This window comes from Sapajus apella, unplaced genomic scaffold, assembly GCF_009761245.1.
Source record: "Sapajus apella isolate SASKATOON/1434 unplaced genomic scaffold, GSC_monkey_1.0 scaffold14, whole genome shotgun sequence".
NCBI lineage: Eukaryota > Metazoa > Chordata > Mammalia > Primates > Cebidae > Sapajus > Sapajus apella.
This window is the reverse complement of record NW_022436954.1, coordinates 14,527,040-14,547,194: the sequence shown is the minus strand read 5'-3', so window position 1 is coordinate 14,547,194 and position 20,155 is coordinate 14,527,040. Positions and strand designations below refer to the sequence as shown.

At 34.2% G+C, this 20,155-nt stretch overlaps 2 protein-coding genes across 2 annotated transcripts; both read left to right on the top strand.

The window, feature by feature from the left end:
• The first annotated feature begins 10,533 nt into the window (after window positions 1-10,533).
• Window positions 10,534-11,469, top strand: LOC116554553 (olfactory receptor 5D13-like). Its single transcript, XM_032282472.1, has one exon. It carries the CDS (start codon window positions 10,534-10,536, stop codon window positions 11,467-11,469), a length of 936 nt encoding a protein of 311 aa, XP_032138363.1.
• Window positions 11,470-18,049: 6,580 nt separating this feature from the next.
• On the top strand, window positions 18,050-18,994 carry LOC116554450 (olfactory receptor 5D14). Its single transcript, XM_032282419.1, has one exon. The coding sequence runs from the start codon at window positions 18,050-18,052 to the stop codon at window positions 18,992-18,994; it is 945 nt and encodes a 314-aa protein (XP_032138310.1).
• Window positions 18,995-20,155: the final 1,161 nt, after the last annotated feature.

The following is a 20,155-nucleotide window of genomic DNA, read 5'->3' as shown; positions in this document are numbered from 1 at the left end:
AGGGTGACAGAGCGCGATCTGTCCCAACACACACACACACACACACACACACACACACACACACACACACACCCCACACACAGTGATGTTTTTTGAAGACTCATTAGAATGGCTAAAATAAATACAACTAAAAAAGTCTCAGTGAGAAAATGAATCAACTATAATGCTAACACATTTCAGGTGGAGGTAAAAGTTTAAGTTTTTGAAAACAATTTAGCTGTATCATATGAAATTACACAAAGACGTCCCATCCAACTCAATAATTTCTTTCCTGGGTATTTGCCCATTAGAAGTGAAATAAAATATTTTAATTTACGAGAAAATTTTTCTCTCTGGCATATGCAATATTATAGGGAAGGGAAAAGATTAGGAAAAGTAGTGTTTGGGAGATATTTACAGGGGTATTTTTGAGGTTTTGGCGATTGCGTTCCTTGAAAAAGTGATCTTCCTAGACTAGATGGGTTTTCTTCCATGATGGACTTTTGCTATACACTTAGGGTAAACAGAAGAAAGCAGGAAAAATCTTTTCCAACATAGAGAAACTATGTAGGACACATGGACATACACACATGAGTATATGTACATGTAGAATCATATGTATAACTAACCGTATATGTATTGCATATGGTACCATATACATACACTAGGTAATCTAAATACATCTTCACCTGCATTATGTCTTCGATGACCTTCTATAATATCCACATTACCAAGTGTGATGGCTAATACTGTCAACTTGATTGAAGGATGAAAAATGTTGCTCTTGGGTGTGTCTGTGAGGGTATTGCCAAAGGAGATTAATATTTGAGTCAGTGGTCTGGGAAAGGCAGGACCATTCTTAATCTGGGTTGGCACCATCTATATGCACACACATACACACACACACAATAAGTATACATATTTGTGCATATGCATGTATGTGTGTGTGTATGTATGTGTGTTTGTATATATATCTTATTAGTTCTGTCCCTTAGAGAATCCTAACAAATATACCAAGCCTTTAATAATGAGATACATGGGCCAGGCGCAGTGGCTCATGCCTGTAATCCCAGGACTTTGGGAGGTTGAAGTGGGCAGATTGCCTGAGGTCAAGAGTTCGAGACCAGCCTGGCTAACATGGTGTGACCCTGTGTCTACTAAAAATACAAAAATCAATCAGGCATTGTGCTGGGCACCCGCAATCTCAGCTACTTGGGAGGCTGAGGCAGGAGAATTGCTTGAACCCAGGAGGCAGAGTTGCAGTGAGCCAAGAGTGAGCCATTACACTCCAGCCTGGGCAGACAGCAAGACTGTCTCCAAAAAAAAAAAAAAAGATTGAGACAGAAGAAATAAAATATAATTGTCCTGTTGCGATTCAGGATAGGGGTCATTTGTTCCATTAAACTGTTAAGTATGTGTTATGATCATATGCAAATCAGCTTTATTTAATCATTCCATAATGTAAACATATATAAAAACATCACATTTTACCCAGTCTATCTATTCATAGAACTATTATTTCTCGATTAAAATTGTAAATTGCAAAATAGATATTAATATATATTAATCATCTAGGAATAGATAATTAAAATTTCAAAGAGTGAAGAGATCTTCTTTGGTGAGCTGGTAGTCACTGTTTTCTACACTGCATACATTCTGTGATCCTGTGAAACAGATTGAATTTCAGGTTTGGTCCTTGCATAGAGATGCTACAGGGAAAACAACAAATACAGCAGTGCTTTGTGGACACACAAGAATTTACAGATTCTAAAAAGCAACCAAAACATAGTTTGTTTTTTCTGCTAGTTCCTTCAGGTGTAAACTTACGTTATTTGAGATCTTTCTTTTTCCTTTTTTTTTTTTTTTAACTTAGGATTTATCACTATAAACTTTCCTCTTAGACTTGCTTTTGTTGGATCCTATATATTTTGGTATGTTGTTTCTATTTTTTTGGCCTCAAGATATTTTAAAATTTCTGTTTCAATTTCTTCTTTGGTCCATTGGTTAGTTAGGAACATCTCGTCTAGTTTCCACATATTGTTGATTTTTAAACTTTTGGTTTTTTATTGATTTTCATTGATCCATAAAATGAATGCTGTTATTGTTTCTTACACATTGTTATTGGGAAAATACTTGATGTGATTTTAATTCTCTTAACTTCACTAAGACTTGTTTTATGGGCTGCCATTATTTGCCCTGGAAAATAAATCTTGTGTGCTTGAGAATAATTAGACTTTTCTTTTACAAGACACACAAAAATCAATTCAAAATAGAATAAAGATCTAAATGTGAGACCAGAAAATGTAAAAATTCTAGAAGAAAACATAGGAAATAAGCTCCTTGACACTGGGTTTGTAACAATTTTTAAAATGTGGCACCAACAGCATAGTCAATTAAAAATGTGGGACTACATCAAGCTAAAAAACTTTCTGCACAGAAAATAAAATTATCAACAAAATGAAAAGACAACTTACAAAATAGGAGGAGATATTTTAAAACCATAAATCTGATAATAGGTTAATATCAAAAATATATAAGAAACTCGTATATGTCAATAGCAAACAAAACCCAAATACCTTAATTTTTTTAAATGGGCAAAGGACTTGAATAGACATTTTTACCAAAGAAGACATGGAAATGACTAACAGGTATATGAAAATATTATCAATATCACTAACCTTCATAGAAATGAAAATCAAAATTACACAAGGTATCGTCTTGCTCTTATCACTATGGCTCATGGAAAAGTCAAAGATAACAAGTGTTGGTAAGGACACGGAGAAAGGGAAAGCTTGTATACTTTTGGTGGGAATGTAACTTGTTAATAGACATGTGGAAAAGAGCATGAACCTTCTTCAAAAAATTAAAAATAGACTTACCATATGATTCAGCATGTTCAAAATAGGGTATATTTCTAAAGGAAATGAAATCAATATGTGAAAGAGATATCTGCACTCTCATGTTGATTGCAGTATTATTCCCAATATTCACAATATGTTAACAGCCTATGTGTACATCAGTAGATGAATACATCATGGAATAATATATAGTCTTTAAAATGAAGAAAACCATGTCATTTGCAACAACATTGTTAAATATGCTGGATATAATGCAATATATCTTTTATTTTTTGTTTTCTTTACATTTCTAACTATTAAAGCAGCATTTAAAAATTTTGTTTACATTTGAGATAATCAAAACAGCAGCAATTTGCCTTGTAAAAAGTTATGGAAATGTTTGACTGCAGTGATTCTCTATATCCTACCTGAAGTGAGCAACCATGACTGGCTCTCAAGTAAAGAATGGAAGTGAGAAGACAATGATTGACCAGGTTAAATTGATGAAGAACATAATTGCCGAGTTATGTTCCTATCAAACCAGTTCTCAACAATGGTCCCCAATAAAAATAAAAACTCAAAAATTACAGATAGAGAATTCAAAGCATATATTGCAAGGAAACTCAGTGAGATACAAGACAAGGTTGAATATCAACATGAAGAAAATTTTAAAGCAATCTAGGAAATGAAGGAAGAGATAGACATCTGAAAATAAATGAATTAAAACTTCTGAGTTTGAAAAACTTGCTTAAGAAATTTCTATATACAATTGAAATATTTATCAATAGACTGGACCAATCAGAAGAAATAACTTTAGAGCTAGAAGGCTGGTCTTTTGAACTAATGCAGTCAGGTAAAAATAAAAAAGAAATAAATTGCAAATATGAACAAAGTCCTTGAAAACTAAGGGATTATATAAAGTGACAAAACCTATGAATTACTGGCATGCCTGAGAGAGAAACAGAAAAAAAGCAAACAGCCTGGAAAATGTAGTTCAGGAAATAAAGCAGATTTCCCTAATCTTGCTAGAGAGGTAGACATGCCAATTTCTCAGCAGCAACCTTGCAAGCCAGAAGGGTCTGGGGGCCTATTTTCAGCATTCTTAAAGGAGAGACATTCCAACCAAAAATTTCATATCTCAGTAAACTAGGATTCATAAGTGAAGGAGAAATTAAAACTTTTCCAGTCTAGCAAGAACTAAGGACATTTGTTACCTCTAGACTAGCTTTAAGAGATACTTAAGGGAGTTCTAAACACTGAAACAAAATAACGACATCTGCTACCACAAAAACATCCTTCAGTACATAGCCCACAAACCCCATAAGGCAACCACACCATGGAAACTTCAAAGCAATCAACCAACAATTTTTCGGTAGGATCCAAAGTCACTTATCAACGTTAAGCTTGAATGTAAACATGCCGCTTATAAGGCACTGAGTGGCAAACTGGATAAACAGATAAGACCCATTTTACTATCAAATTGTTGTCTGCAAGAGACCCATCTCACATGTAACAATATAGATTCAAAGTAAAGGTTTAGAGAAAGATCTATCATGTAAACAAAAAATAAAAAGAGAGCAGGGATCACTATTACACCACAGAAAACAGACTTAAAACTGTAAAAAAGGATAAAGAATGACATACCATAATGATAAAGGGTTCATTTCAAACATAAGACTTAACTATTGTAAATATATATGCACCCAATATTTGAGCACCCATATTTATAAAACATGCATTTCTAGGCCTGCAAAAAATGTAGATGGCCATGTAGTAATAGTGGGGGATTTCAACACCTCAGTGACAGTGTTAGACGGATTATCAAGGCAGAAAACTAACAAAACAATTCTGAATTTATTTGACACTTGAGTAATTGGACATAGACATCTACAGAATGCTACACTTATCAACCACAGTACATTTTTCTCATCTGTAAACAGAAGAAGGCCAAGATTGGCCACATGCTTGAACATAAAGCAAGTCTCAATAAATTTTTTAAACAATGAAAAGCATGCAAACCATACCTTTGGACTTTGGAGCACAGTGGAATAAATATAGAAATCAACACCAAGAATATCTGTTTAAGCAACTCAATTACACGGAATTTGAATAATTTGCTTCTAAATGGCTTTTGGGTAAACAACTAAATTAGGAAACTAAGTAACAACTAAATTAACTAAATAAAGAAACTAAGAAACTAAAGAACTAAGTTAAGGCAGAAATAAAAGCAAATTCTTTGAAATAAATGAAAACAGAGACACACACAGCAAAAGCTGTGTTAAGAGGGAAGTTTGGAGCACTAAATGCCAATATCAAAAAGTTAGAAAGATTTCAAATTCGTGACCTAACATCACACCCACAGGAACCAGAAAAAGAACAAAATAATCCCAGAGCTGGCTGAAGAAAAGAAATAACTGAAATCAGAGCAGAACTGCATGAAACTGAGACTTAAAAATAGACATAAAGAATCAAAGAAACCAAAATTTAGTTCTTTGAAAGAATCAAGCAGATAGATACACTGCAAGCTAGATTAAGAAAGAAAAAAGAGAAGATTCAAATAAGTACAATCAGAAACAACCAAATGACAACCAGTCCCACAGATATACAAAAGTTCTCCAAAACCAAATGCAAAAAAAAGTTCTCCAAATGCAATAAAATATATATTTTAAAAATAAATAAATAAATAATGTAAGAATAACTTTTTTTCAACTTTTTATCAACACCTTTATGAAAACAAAATGGAAAATCCAGAGAAAATGGGTAGAATTCTGGAAACACATAATCTCCCAAGATTGAATCAGGAAGAAATTGAAACCCTGTACTAATAACAAGTTCTAAAACTGAATCAGTAGCAAAAAACCTACCAACCACAAAATGTTCCAGACCAGGTGGATTCACAGCCAAATTCTACCAGACACACAAAGAAGAGCTGTTACCAAGTCTACTGAAGCTATTCAGGAAAATTGCATTGGGGGGATTCTTTAACCATTCGATGAAGCTAGCACCACTCTGATACCAGTTAGTGGCAAAGACACATTGAAAAAATAAAAGTATAGGTAAATATTCTGGATGACATAGATGCAAAAATCCCCAGCAAAATATTAGCAAACTAAATACAGCAGCACATCAAAAAATTAATTTAGCACTATGATGTAGGCTTTTTTCCTGGAATTCGAGTTTGCCTGCACATATGCAAATCAAAAGTATGATTCACCACATAAATGGAATTAAAAACAAAGTGATATGATTATCTCAATAGATGGAGAAAAATCTTTTGATAAAATCCAACATGACTTCCTGATAAAAACACTCAACAAACTAGGTATCAAAGGAATGCATCTTGAAATAATAAAATCCTTCTATGAAAAACCCACAGCCAACATCATACTGAACAGGAAAAAGCTGGAAGAATTGCAAGAAGACAAGACTGGTCAGTCTCATCACTCCGACTCAACATAGCACTGGAAGTACTAGCCTGAGTAAACTGGCAAGAGGAAAAAAAATAAAGGCATCAAAAAAGGAAAATAAGCAAAACTATCTCTCTTTGTTTATAATATGACTCTATACCTAGAAAACCCTGGAGACTGCACCAATAGGCTCTTGTAACGGGTCAACATTTCAGTAAAGTTTCAGGATACAAAATCAATGTACAAAAATCATTAACATTTCTATATATCAACAACATTCAAACCAAATTAAGGATCCAGTCTCATTTACAAGAGCCACAAAAAAGTACATTGGGATACATCTAACAAAGAGGTGAAATGTCTCTACAAGGAGAACTACAAAACACTACTGAAAGAAATCAAAGAAGACAAAAACAAATGGAAAAACATTCCGTGCTCATACATTGGTAGAATCAATGTAATTAAAATGACTGTAAAGCCCAAAGCAATATATAAATTCAATGCTACTCCCACCAAACTACCAATGTAATTTTTTAACAGAATTTACTATTCTAAAATCATGTGGAAAAAAGAGCCCAAATAGCCAAAACGATCTTAAGTAAAAAGAACAAATCCAGAGTCCTTACATTATCTTACTTCAAACTATATTACATGGCTACAGTAACCAAAACAGCATTGTACTTAAACAACAACAACAAAAAATTAAGGATGTAGACCAACAGAATGGAATAGAGAACCCAAAAATAAAGCTGCACACCTACAGCCTTTTGGTCTTTGACAAAGTCTACAAAAATAAGCACTGAGCAAAGGACACCCTGTTTAATAAATGGTGCCAGAATACCTGGCTAGCCAAATGCAGATGCTTATCTTTTACCATATACAAAAATTAACTCAAGATGGGTTAAAGATTCAAATATAAGCCCTCAACCTCTAGGAATCCTAGAAGAAAACCTTCTAGATTTCTTATGCAGATACCTGGAATTCTGCAACAAAACCAAGCCATCTACAAAAAAGTTTCAATATCTTATGGATAAATAGCTTCTGTTGTGTTAGTGGTCTCCGGTGGAGATGCTGGCAAGGGTTAGCAGGGTTTTCACAAGTCCAGAGAGAGCCTAAGTGGATATAGTTGTGGGATATTTAGATGTAGCGGAATCAATTGATTGGTTTCCACCCAAATGTATTAGAGAGTTAAACGTGCTTCCAAAATACATGTATTATTTGTAAGAAGGTTTGGACAAAAAAGATATTTCAAGACTTTATGTTATAAGCTTGGAAAAGTGACAAGCTCATATTTAGAAGAAAACACAAATTTGTTTTCATGAAGTAATCAATTGTTCCAAGGACAATAGTGATTATTTGATGATAAATGAAAAAGCCAGAATGCACATTCTATTGTTCATATACAAAAAAACCATACAAGATACATATGAAAAGACAGAAAGATAAAATGTTAATAGTGGTTACCTATTAATTGTTGCATTCTCATTGATTTATCATTTCCTTTGTGTTATATTATTGATACCGTGTTTTCAATGTGAATATTATGGTTTTTTTCATAAAAAGTTCTAAAATAAATTAATGAAATACGCTTGATGAGATATTGTCTTCAGTGGTTTAGAAGAAGTTACATGATTGCAAAATGCCACTCAGGGAGGTATTTAATCTAATTTCTGAGTTTGCGTTCTAAAAATAAGCAGTTCAGTAAAAATTCCCTAGGGTCGAAATCCCCAAGGTCCTGAAGGCCTACATAAACCCTAGATTTTGTTTCCAGGAAGCAGAATCAGCTTCCAAACCTCCCTCTCTCTCTTTCCCTTTTCTCCTCCTTTCCCTGAATTTTTCTGTGTATTAGATAAGAAATATATTCTTGGAACACTCATTTAAATTTATTGTGGACGCCTGCTGTATTTATTAACTTCTTCATACTTTCAGTGATACTTGAATTCTGAGTGGAAACCTCCTTGGAGATAATCTTCAGGTGAATTGACTTCAGGTCAGTGACATATCTTGTATTATCTTTCACTAATTGGGGCACACTGGAGTCCTGAAATCTTTAAAGCGGGAAACTCCCCATTAGTCTAAGTGTCAGATAAACTGAGTCTATCTTCCCAAAGACTTGATTTGTTGAATTCTGATCTCTACTTCTTTCTCTGGGACATAAATCCTCATTTTTGCTCTCCATGTGCCTAGCTAAGTACAGTCACACTGAAAATTACAGAAAGCTATTATAAAATATGGAAACCTCTCAAAATCTTGCAGAAAGAATAACAAGCATAAAATAAAAGTTAACAGAATACATCACGTTTGATTTCCTCATAATAATGGCTGGTAGGTAAACCCAGCAGTTTAGAAAATAATAAAAGTTAAAAGACAATAAACAAGGCATCTAGATGGATGTTATGAGCATCTGTGACACTAAGTGATAAAGCACTTAACGAAGGAAAGAAAATAAAAGAGTAAGAGAATGTGTTAAAAATGTACCTTTATCATTTTACTAGGTTGCTACATTATTTTAGAACACTAATGCAATTATTGTAGCATAAAGATGGAATCAAGAGAAAGGTTGAAGATGTGCAAATTTATGTTTCCTTCAACATCCAGGTATATTTTAAAACCAGAAAAATTCCCGTGGTGACTCATAAAAGCTATCATTCCCATGAACCTCAGACTGAGCATCTGCCATGTAGCTATGACAATACCATCTCCTCCAGTGCATCACCTTTTCAGATCCTTTGTCATTTTTAGTGCTAAATGTATATGAATTGTTAAATTAGCACTGTTGAGAGATGGGTGGATCATTTGAGGTCAGGAGTTCGAGACCAGCTTGGCCAATGTGGTGAAACCGTGCCTCTACTCAAAATACAAAAATTAGCCAAGTGTGGTGGTGGGTGCCTGTAGTCCCAGCTACTCAGGATGCTGAGACAGGAGGATCCCTTCAGCCCAGTAGGTGGACGTTGCAGTGAGCCAAGACCACACCACTGCACTCCAGCCTGGGTGACACATCGAGACTTCATCTCAAAATTTTAAAAAAAAATTAATACTCTTGAAAAGCACAGATCTTCAGAATGCTGGGACTGTGAAAGAAACATTTTTATGATACCATAGAAGAGTTTTCTATCATCTTAAAGAAAACTACAGTAGTACTCACTTATTTGTGTTTTTTCTTTCCAAGTTTCAGTTGTGGTCAACTGCAGTATGACAGTATTAAATGGAACATCCTAGAAATAAAAATTTCATAAGTTTTAAATTTTGTGCTCTTCTGAGTAGCATGATGAATTCTTACACTATTCCGTTCCATCCTGCCTGGACATGAATCATCCCTTTTTCCAGATTTCCTGTTCTGTAGATGCTACCCGCCTCTGACTTAGGAGCTGTCTCTTTCATCATCTATAACAAAGAAGAAGAAAATTATTTAAACTGTGGCAGTATCACAATACTTGCCTTCAAATGACCCTTATTTTATTTACTAATGGAACACGTAATCCAGAACTTAAAGTACAATTAAAAAAATTAAAATAATGGCTCCAAAATGCAAAAGTAATGATGCTAGCATATTGTGGCAATTATTTTCTTTTATTATGTTACTGTCGTTAATATGGTACTGTGTCTGATTTTTAAATTAAACTTTTTCATGGGTATGTATGTAGAGGGAAAAAACATAATATTTATGGCAGTCAGTACTAGGCATTCACCAGGAGTCTTGAAATGTTTGGCTGTGTGCAGTGGCTCACACCTGTAATCCCAGCACTTTGGGAAGCCGAGGCAGGTGTATTACAAAGTCAGGAGATAGAGACCATCCTGGCTAACACAGTGAAACTCCATCTCTACTAAAAAGCTGGGCATGGTGGCATGTGCCTGTAGCCCCAGCTACTTGGGAGGCTGAGGGAGGAGAATCCAGGAGAATAGCTTGAAGCTGAGAGGTGGAGATTGCAGTGAGCCGAGATCGCATCATTGCACTCCAGCCTGGGCGACAGAGTGAGTCTCTGTCTCAAAATAATAATAAAAAAAAAATGTATTGTGGCTAAAGAGGGATTACTGCACTCTAGTTCAACTTCTGCCATTCAGGGTCAACTTCAAAATCCAGCTCATCACTAAAAAGCTGTCTAATCTCACACAAGTTCTTAATTTATATATGTTTCAGTTTTCATGTATTAAAAAATGGGGCTACTCATTTTAAAATTCATTGTGTTATTTGGAAATCTAAATCAATATGTTTTAATGTTCCAGCACCAAGTCTGGCACATGGGTAAATGTTACATGTGTAGGAGGTAATTATTACTTATTATAATTTCAGATTTTCTCCAACAACAATCATGTTGTTAGCTGAAGGAAATCAGAGTTCTGGAGCCATCTTTATCCTCTTGGGCTTCTCAGAATATGCAGACCTCCAGGTGCCCCTGTTCCTGGTCTTCCTGACCATCTATACCATCACTGTGCTGGGGAACCTGGGCATGATCATGGTCATCAGGATCAACCCCAAACTCCACACCCCCATGTACTTTTTCCTCAGCCATTTGTCCTTTGTCGATTTCTGTTATTCCACCACCGTTACACCCAAATTGCTGGAGAACTTGGTTGTGGAAGACAGAACCATCTCCTTCACAGGATGCATCATGCAATTCTTCTTGGCTTGTATATGTGCAGTGGCAGAAACATTCATGCTGGCAGTGATGGCGTATGATCGGTATGTGGCGGTGTGTAACCCTCTGCTCTACACGGTTGTCATGTCCCAGAAGCTCTGTGCATCACTAGTGGTGGGGCCCTACACATGGGGTATAATCTCTTCCCTGACACTCACCTATTTCCTCTTGTCATTATCTTTTTGTGGGTCTAACATCATCAAAAATTTTGTCTGTGAGCACTCTGTCATCGTCTCTGTCTCCTGCTCTGACCCCTCCATCAGTCAAGTGCTTTGTTTTGTCATTGCAATATTCAATGAGTTGAGCAGCTTGGGAGTCATCCTCACTACCTATATTTTCATCTTTATTTCTGTTATAAAGATGCCTTCTGCTGTTGGGCGCCAAAAAGCTTTCTCTACCTGTGCTTCCCACCTGACTGCCATCACCATTTTCCATGGAACTGTCCTGTTCCTTTATTGTGTACCCAACTCCAAAAACTCATGGCTCATAGTCAAAGTAGGCTCTGTGCTGTATACAGTCATCATCCCCATGTTGAACCCTTTAATCTATAGCCTCAGGAACAAAGATGTGAGAGAGAGTGTTAGAAAGTTAATGAATCACTTAACATAATTTTGTTAAAGACTTATGGTCCAAAAATAAATTCCATGTATATTTTGAGGCTTGTTCAATGCTTTTAGTAAAGAAAAATTCAAATTATTTAGTCGATTCACCAGCCAGATTTTTAAATCTATATTAAGAAGCCAGTTATTTGATCATTTGATTTTTATTCACTTCTGTTTTTAGCAAAAAATATAACAAGGTTGAATGTTATCTTCCAAGCTATTTAAGTTCACCCAGAACCACAGAAGTAATCTTTTTTGGAAATAGGATCTTTGTCAATATAATAAGCTTAAGTGGATTAAAGTGGGACCTAAATCCAAGAACATCTAATGAAGATGTTCCTTTAAGAGACAATGAAGGACAACAGGAAGACAAACAGGGAGGAAGGTCATGTGAAGATGGAGGGAGATGGTGCTTTGCTGCTACAAGCCAGGGAGCAAGGAAGGATTCTCCTCCACTGCCTTCGGAGGCAGTATGGTCCTGCTAGCACCTTGATTCAGACTTCTATCTTGAGAACTATAAGAAGGTAATTTTACCTGTTTTAAACTCCCAATTTTTGGTATTTTTTTGTGGCAGCCTTAAGGAATTTATATAACAAGTAAATGTCAGATCATAAAACCTAAATCCCTTGTTTTATGTTTTGCCATGGTAAACAGCTTTTTTAAAAACATTCTTCAATTCTAGTTTAGCAATAAGAATGTCAGGGTTATGGAGGAAATCTTAAAAGCTGAATAGGAGTGTGCATTTTTAAGAATAAGTAATGACAAGCTGGGACATGGTCTCTAAGATCCTACCAAATTCTTTGTTCTTTTCTCCCTAACATCCTCCTGTGCTTTCATAGGCAGTGATGTGAAACATGATGACCCTGAATATCAAGTAAAAATCCTGATTTTATGTGAAGTTCCTGAAAGATTACAAGATAAACATTTTTAAAAATGTTAATCTCACAATTCTCAGAAATTTATGTGTTAAACTTGATTCTATAAATTCTACTTGCTGAGTTATGGTAAATTTCAGAAATAAGTATATAATCTATGTTTCACTTTTTAAGACAAAATATTACCTCTATTTATCTCTTGCTAATCATGGTTTGTGTTATACAAGTTTCCCCAGGATATGGACTGTGTGAGACTGGTATTATTGCTTCATATTACCTTAGTGATTAAATAGTAATTGTTAACCCAGAGTTACCGTGTTCACATCAAACAAAGCTTTCAACTTCATCTTATACAATAAAGTATACCACCAAATAGACAACCATAAAATGTAAAATAAACCTTTTTATTCTTAATTTTTCTTAGCTGTGCACCATGGATCACAGATAACTTTACCATAATTCTGAGCAATTACTTATATATTGTATCACACAGTTTCCAGATAATGAGATCCAAAGTTTGTTCACTGTGGGAAATAAAATGAAAACTTTCAATTTTAATTTCACCTTGGATTGTGTGGTTTTCTTGGTGTGTGTCTATGGTTTTGTGCTATTAAACGATGCAAAACATTACTCTCTCTCTTTCAACACATGTATGACAAATTAAGCATTCTCAATCATTATCCTTCATAATAAATGTGCTTATTACATACTTATTGCTATATTGTCTTGTGTATGGAGAAAGGATAAATTGTCTTTGATCTTGAGTTTATGAATAGAAGAAAGAAGGCAATAAAGAACAATACAAAAAACTGAGTAAAAATTAAATGTTTATGTATTTTTAATTCATTATGATAGCTTTTTAGATCACTAGACTTTCCATTATATCAAGGGTAATCAAAGCTAGTGATTTTCAAACCTTCACATACATGCAAATCACCTGAGAGGGTTGTTTGTAAATGTCCATTCTGGTGCAGAGGATTCTGGATTTCTAGCAAACTTTCAAGTGATGCCGGTATTACTGATCCTTGGATCCTCTCTGAATATCAAGGTTCTAAGGAAACATTATATATATATACACATATATAATGTATATGCATACCTATGTGTGTATATATATATATATATACACACACACATATATACATACATATGTATGTATATATATATATAATGTTTCCTTAGAGCCTTGATATATATATATATACATATATATGGACACATTTTTTTCTTATATATATCCCATATACATGGAAATATATATTTATATATATGTTTCCTTATATATAAGGAAATGTAATATATATATGTTTAAGGAATCAAATAAATATATATTTTTATATATCAATAGGGAATCAAATATATATATTTGATATATATATGATATATATATTTGATGCACACACACACACACACACACACACACATATATATAATGTTTCCTTAGATCTTTGACATTCAGAGAGAACCCAAGGGCGAGTAACATCAGCGTACACATATATGATAAAATCCTGTTGGTGTAGACTCATGTCTAATTGTGTGTAGAGTCCCTAGAGCCCATTTAAAATAAATTTTTATTTATCCTATTTTCTACTGGCAATAACATGATTTTAGTGATACAAATTTAATAATTCTAAAAACATAATAACACTTAAAAAAACATTTAAATTAGAAAAAATTTTCATTATTCTTGTATGCATCTTAACATACATACTCTGCTTTTTAAATAAATTCTTTGCATTGTTTAAATCTTTGCAGACAAAGTTTTTCCAGAACAAGACAAGTGGAAACTAGTAGAACAGGAGTTGAGAAAGGCCTATGCATTATACAGTCACCATGCCCCTCAAGCTTTGCCCCATCCATCCAGCAGGATGTTAGACCGGGGCATGTAATCTGTTCCCTGACACTCATTCTCTCATTGTATTGCCTATTGTGGGCATACACAGTTAATATATTTTAAAATAAATATTCTGTTGCCATTTAAGATTGATCAGTTCATCTGGATAGTGGTTTTCTTGTTTGTTTATTTTGCTTTAGTCACTTTCAATAAATTAAGGAATCCCATAGTCATCACTTCTTAGCTTTCAACTTCTCTAAAAGTCACTCTCTACCAATGCACATCAGTGTTCTTCACCCTTTTCCCACATTACCACCATCCTTCTTCTCTAGTGCACTAACTTCAAAAGCTCACAGGCAAATGTGAAAGTGAATTCTATACGTTATGCCTTGTTAACCCCCATGCTGAACTCACAGACTTGTAGCATGAGGTACAAAAATGTGACTGAATCTCTGCAGACGTTAATATACTTCAAAATATTTTGGCATTAAAAGAAATTTTAATAAGAATATTTCTATGAAAGTCTACATGTTTCTATTCAAATAGCACCTTCTGCACAGGTTACATTAGGTTGTCAAGAATCCTTCCTTGACAACCTAATACAATGTGACAGTTACCCCTGTCCTCTTAACCTAATTAATGTTCTTTCATAGCTGCAGGTGATATTTTAAATTCATGGAATAATTTTTTACTTGTTTCTCTCAGTAAAGATAAGCTCCAAGATGGTTAAAAGTTCTGTTTTTATTTTTTCTTGTATCTCCAATGCTTAGAAAAGTACATTAAAAATTCAGCCTTCAATGAATACATACTGGATGAGCTACAGATGGAAATAAATGAAAATTTCAGGCTAAATTGATAATGTTTAGCATTATGTCTTGTTTACCTAGGTAAGACTTTCTGGTGACGTCTCCTCAAAGAATATGGCTCCCATTTCATATTTTAAAAGCCAAAGAACAGATGTAATATAATCAAAGATGACCATGCTTCTTTATATGAATGCTTGTCTGCTAATTATTGTACTGTGGAAACATTTCTTTTTCTAATTTTAAGCATTCAGCTAAAGTTGGATACTCTATGATTTTTTGACTGTTTTATATTTGTCAGCACCACAAAAACAGTACTTCCATTATTAACAATATGTCTCATAATTAGGTTTGGGATTAATTTTTAAAAACTGTTAAGTTCAATTTGGAAACCTTTTCCTTCAAACTTAATTCAGATTTCAGAAAATCTGAAAAGTTTCTTCAATATTGTAATTAACATTTCAGAAAATTTTGGTTTATTTGGATAACCTAATCTCAGAAATCCAAACATTAGTGTTCTGGGTATAATTATTAACAATATCTCTGGATTAGACAGATTCTTGTTCATCATGATGGAAAAAAGTTTAGTGCAGCTTGGATTAAGTTTCAGAATACTTGTGGATAATTTTGTATACATTGGCAAAATTGTTTTTGGACATTGATCTATTAATAATTTTTGTTTATTGGAAATATTAATACAATGCTACCAGCATTTCTAAAGTATAATGCCTCAATTTTTTTTATGGTTCAGTAATAATTTTGCAAAATTCACAAGCAAAGGGATCAAAGATATGTAAAAACTTTGCAAAACATTAGTGGAAATATCTTTCTAAGCAATGTATTCTTGCCTTCCATATTAATGATTCCATAAAGAATTCTTATAAGAGTTGGCTTCTCTTAAGGCTACAAAGGATAATATCTTTATATCAGAGTAGGCTAACATTTTGAAGATGTAGAAAACAAAACACATGGAACTACATTAAAATTAAAATGTATGCCATTAGCACATGGAAAAGAGAAATCTGAGCATGAGAGAAAAATTTTGGAATATATTTAACTGACAAAATATTAATATCCACAATATAAAGATAACTATAAAAATTAATTAGAAAAATAAAGTAAATAAAATGGTGCTAAAATTTGAAAAAGAACAAACTATTTTCAGTTTATCCTTATATATTATATAATAATGTTTCTGTGAAACCTATGACATGAAAAATTGTGCCAAATAACTGCTCTGAAGAAACTCAAGCACATTCACATCAGAAGAGATGTTCAACAATGTTCAGTTTCGTATTGCTTATAAAAACCAAAAGATGGAAACAGCCTAAATAGACATAAAATAAGCGAGTAAGATGAGCTACGGTCATACAATCTAATTCCACTAGTACAGAAAGCAGCTCTTAATGGTTCCATTACACAAGATTCTGCTATGCACAGAATGACTTATTGCTTTTCTTTAAAATCCTAAAGGTCTGACATGTAATTCACTATAAAGCCCTATCCAAAGTCCTGAACAACCCTACTTGATAAATATACTTCAAGGAAAATAATAATGCTGTGTCACACAGGACAAATGGCACAGCAGCTTGATGCTTAATAAGTTTCTTACAAGTTTTCTTTTGTGGGATCCACTCCAAATGGATAAACATTTGGGTGATTTTGTAAGTAAGTTGGAGTAACTTGGCCAAAATCCAAGAGGCACACTAAATTTTGGAATAGATGAGGCAGCACTTAAAGTGTTATTGTCATTTTAATGATGTGTAAGCAAAGCCTGATAGTTAATTTCATGCTACATTTTTTTGTGTGTGTGCGTAATTTCAAAAAATTCCAGCCACTAAATGTGACATAAGAGACTTGGCATTTGCCTTAATTGCCTGTTTTGATGCTTGGGAAGAGTAAGTTGTTAGTGATTCTCCAGAGTTTGAGTCCCTGGGCAATAAAGTTAAATGTAAGAGTCTTGGTGCCTCAGGTATACTTAGCCTGCAGAGACAGGAGGGTGGCAGCCTGTTTCTTTGTATGTAGTAGGTAAGTTTATCTGGGTTTTCTATGAAACTGAAAATAGTGTCTTTCTGATATGGTAACTGGGGCCTTTGATTTTTTAAATGTTAAATCACTGTGTTATTCAATTCTGATCCCAATATCATTAAAAAATGAGGTCAACACTAATGAGAATATTTGTTCTCATATCCATTGACAATTATCTCATGATGAATAGTATAAACTTGCTACTTAGAAATGGATATTTATCCATATTTCCTTTATATTCATATTAAATTAGTATGCAAACTTTTATACAATTGAAAACCAGTTAGGGTTGAGAGAACCTTCACTTGATAAATCTTGAGACTCTTGCAAGATACTTAATGCAATACCTGAGCTATAGTAGATGCTAACCCTTAAGTCATAAACCCCAATAAAATGCCCACTCCACTAAGAGGTCAAAAGTAGGCCATATCCTTCTCAACTCCTCAGCAACTAAGATATTCAAGGAGAGAAGAAGCCTTTATAGAATAAAAGTTGGTAAAAAGTGGAATTAGTGTGCTCTTTTTCTAGATTTCTTCAACATTTTCATTTATCCTTAGAACAGATACATATTCTAAATATTTTAATCAATTCGTCTATATAAACAAATACAGTATCAATGTATGTAGTTGTTTGAAGTAAATATTTTACATTTTTCACATAATCTTTATTAGTTTATATATATATTATATATATGTATAATAATTTCCTGTAAGTTATGTGCATGTCATATGTTATTGTACTAGCTAATGTATGGATGGATATACTACTGTATACACATACACATATGTGTGTGAGTGTGTGTGTGTGTATATATATATATATATGAAAACAGAAAGTCTAATAAAAATGCAAAGACACTTCAAAGACTCAGCTTGGTTTGATATAGAGGTAGCAGCTACCTGTATGAGACATGTTCTTCTTGGATAAAACTAGAACCAATAACTGCTACTTCTTGTTTTTTCTTTCAATCATAGAAAGTCATGACATAATTATTACTCACCCCATGTTTTGCTTTGGCAGGAACAATTCTGCCCATTGAAAGGAATTATGGTGATGATTTTAAGAAATCTGAGCATGGAGCCCAACTTTGCCCTCTTAGGTTTCACAGATTACCCAGAGCTTCAGATTCCTCTCTTCCTTGTGTTTCTGCTCATGTATGTGATCACCGTAGTAGGAAACCTTGGGATGATAGTAATCATCAAGATTAACCCCAAATTTCACACTCCTATGTACTTTTTCCTGAGTCACCTCTCTTTTGTTGATTTTTGTTACTCTTCCATTGTCACTCCCAAGCTGCTTGAGAACTTGGTAATGGCAGATAAAAGCATCTTCTACTTTAGCTGCATGATGCAATACTTCCTGTCCTGCACTGCTGTGGTGACAGAGTCTTTCTTGCTGGCAGTGATGGCCTATGACCGCTTTGTGGCCATCTGCAATCCTCTGCTTTATACAGTGGCCATGTCACAGAGGCTCTGTGCCCTGCTGGTGGCTGGGTCATATCTCTGGGGCATGTTTGGCCCCTTGGTACTCCTCTGTTATGCTCTCCGGCTAAACTTTTCTGGATCTAATGTGATCAACCATTTCTTTTGTGAGTATACCGCTCTCATCGCTGTCTCTAGCTCTGATACACTCATCCCTCACCTGCTGCTTTTTGGCTTTGCCACCTTCAACGAGGTGAGTACACTACTGATCATCCTCACTTCCTATGTTTTTATTTTTGTGACGGTACTAAAAATACGCTCTGCCAGTGGGCGCCACAAAGCATTTTCCACCTGTGCCTCCCACCTGACTGCTATCACCATCTTCCATGGGACCATCCTCTCCCTTTACTGTGTACCCAACTCCAAAAACTCTCGGCAAACAGTAAAAGTGGCCTCTGTATTTTACACAGTTGTCAACCCCATGCTAAACCCTCTGATCTACAGCCTAAGAAACAAAGACGTGAAGGATGCTTTCCGGAAATTAATACACACAAAAGTTCCATTTCACTGAACCGATCTCAAAAGTTGTTTTCAATCTAAATGAACAACCCAAACAGAGACTAAAATATTTCTAAAGTCTAGAGCATATATTTGTATGAGGTTTTATGAATTCTGACATGTGAATTGATAAATTCAAATCCTTTGAAGAAGCCAAGGAGCTTTAATTCTAGGATAAATTTTACATAATTTTGATCCACAAAGCATTGATTTCTTCAAGTTTTTTAAAAAACAAATCCTCAAACATACTACAAAGTATAATAGATTATTCAACATGTGGAATAAAGTTACTGGAAGAATGGTGATAACTTGCCAGAAAAAAGAATTTTTTTTTCATTTGTTAATGTGTCTGGCAATAAATGCCTTGCCTTTGAAGTTATTTGTGTTGTGTGTCTCTGAAGCATTGTGTCCTTTTTAGGAGATATGTGTGGATATAATGTGTGATATCAGGGGAATAATTCTTTTCTGACACCTCCATTCCTTAAGTTTTGTGAATTATTTGACTAAGAAGCCTTGCTCTTACAACAGTTAGCCTATGTTGAGAAGTAAACAGGACAAGCACAATTATATCTATTCCATAGATGATCCGTCAAAACTTTAAGAAACTAGCCTAGAATGGCCGAAGTGGCTAATTTAAGACAGGAACTTAACTCTGTTGGCTCCAAATCTAGGATTCTCGAGTACTTCTGAGGCTGCTTGTAGGAGCGGTAATAGAAACTATTTGTGTCCTTTGGAAAGAACAATCGATGGTATAATTTCAATATGTGTAGATTGAACTTGAATACTCTAACTCAAAATATAGCATGCCCAGTATTATCAGATCCAGAAATATCTACAAGTTTTGTCTAGTCCAGTTTATACAAAGTGAATGAAAATAAACATTAAATCTGGGAACACTGAGAAATCATATTTCAAAAATTTTTTTCTAACTTTTATCTGAATGACCAAATAGACACAAATATTTGGTAACAAATACTATAAAAATTCAAGCAATATTCTGCAAATTTTCCCTAAAAAGAAACCTTTTCCCTATAAACAAAACTAGGGCTTCTTGGAGAAATGGCTAATTTGAAGTCTAGGGTAGAAAATAGGCAAGATGAGCTTTGGGCAGTTTAATGCTCCAGAAAGCTAGAATGCTATCAGCATCTAATCAGATTGCCTCAAAGAGACTATA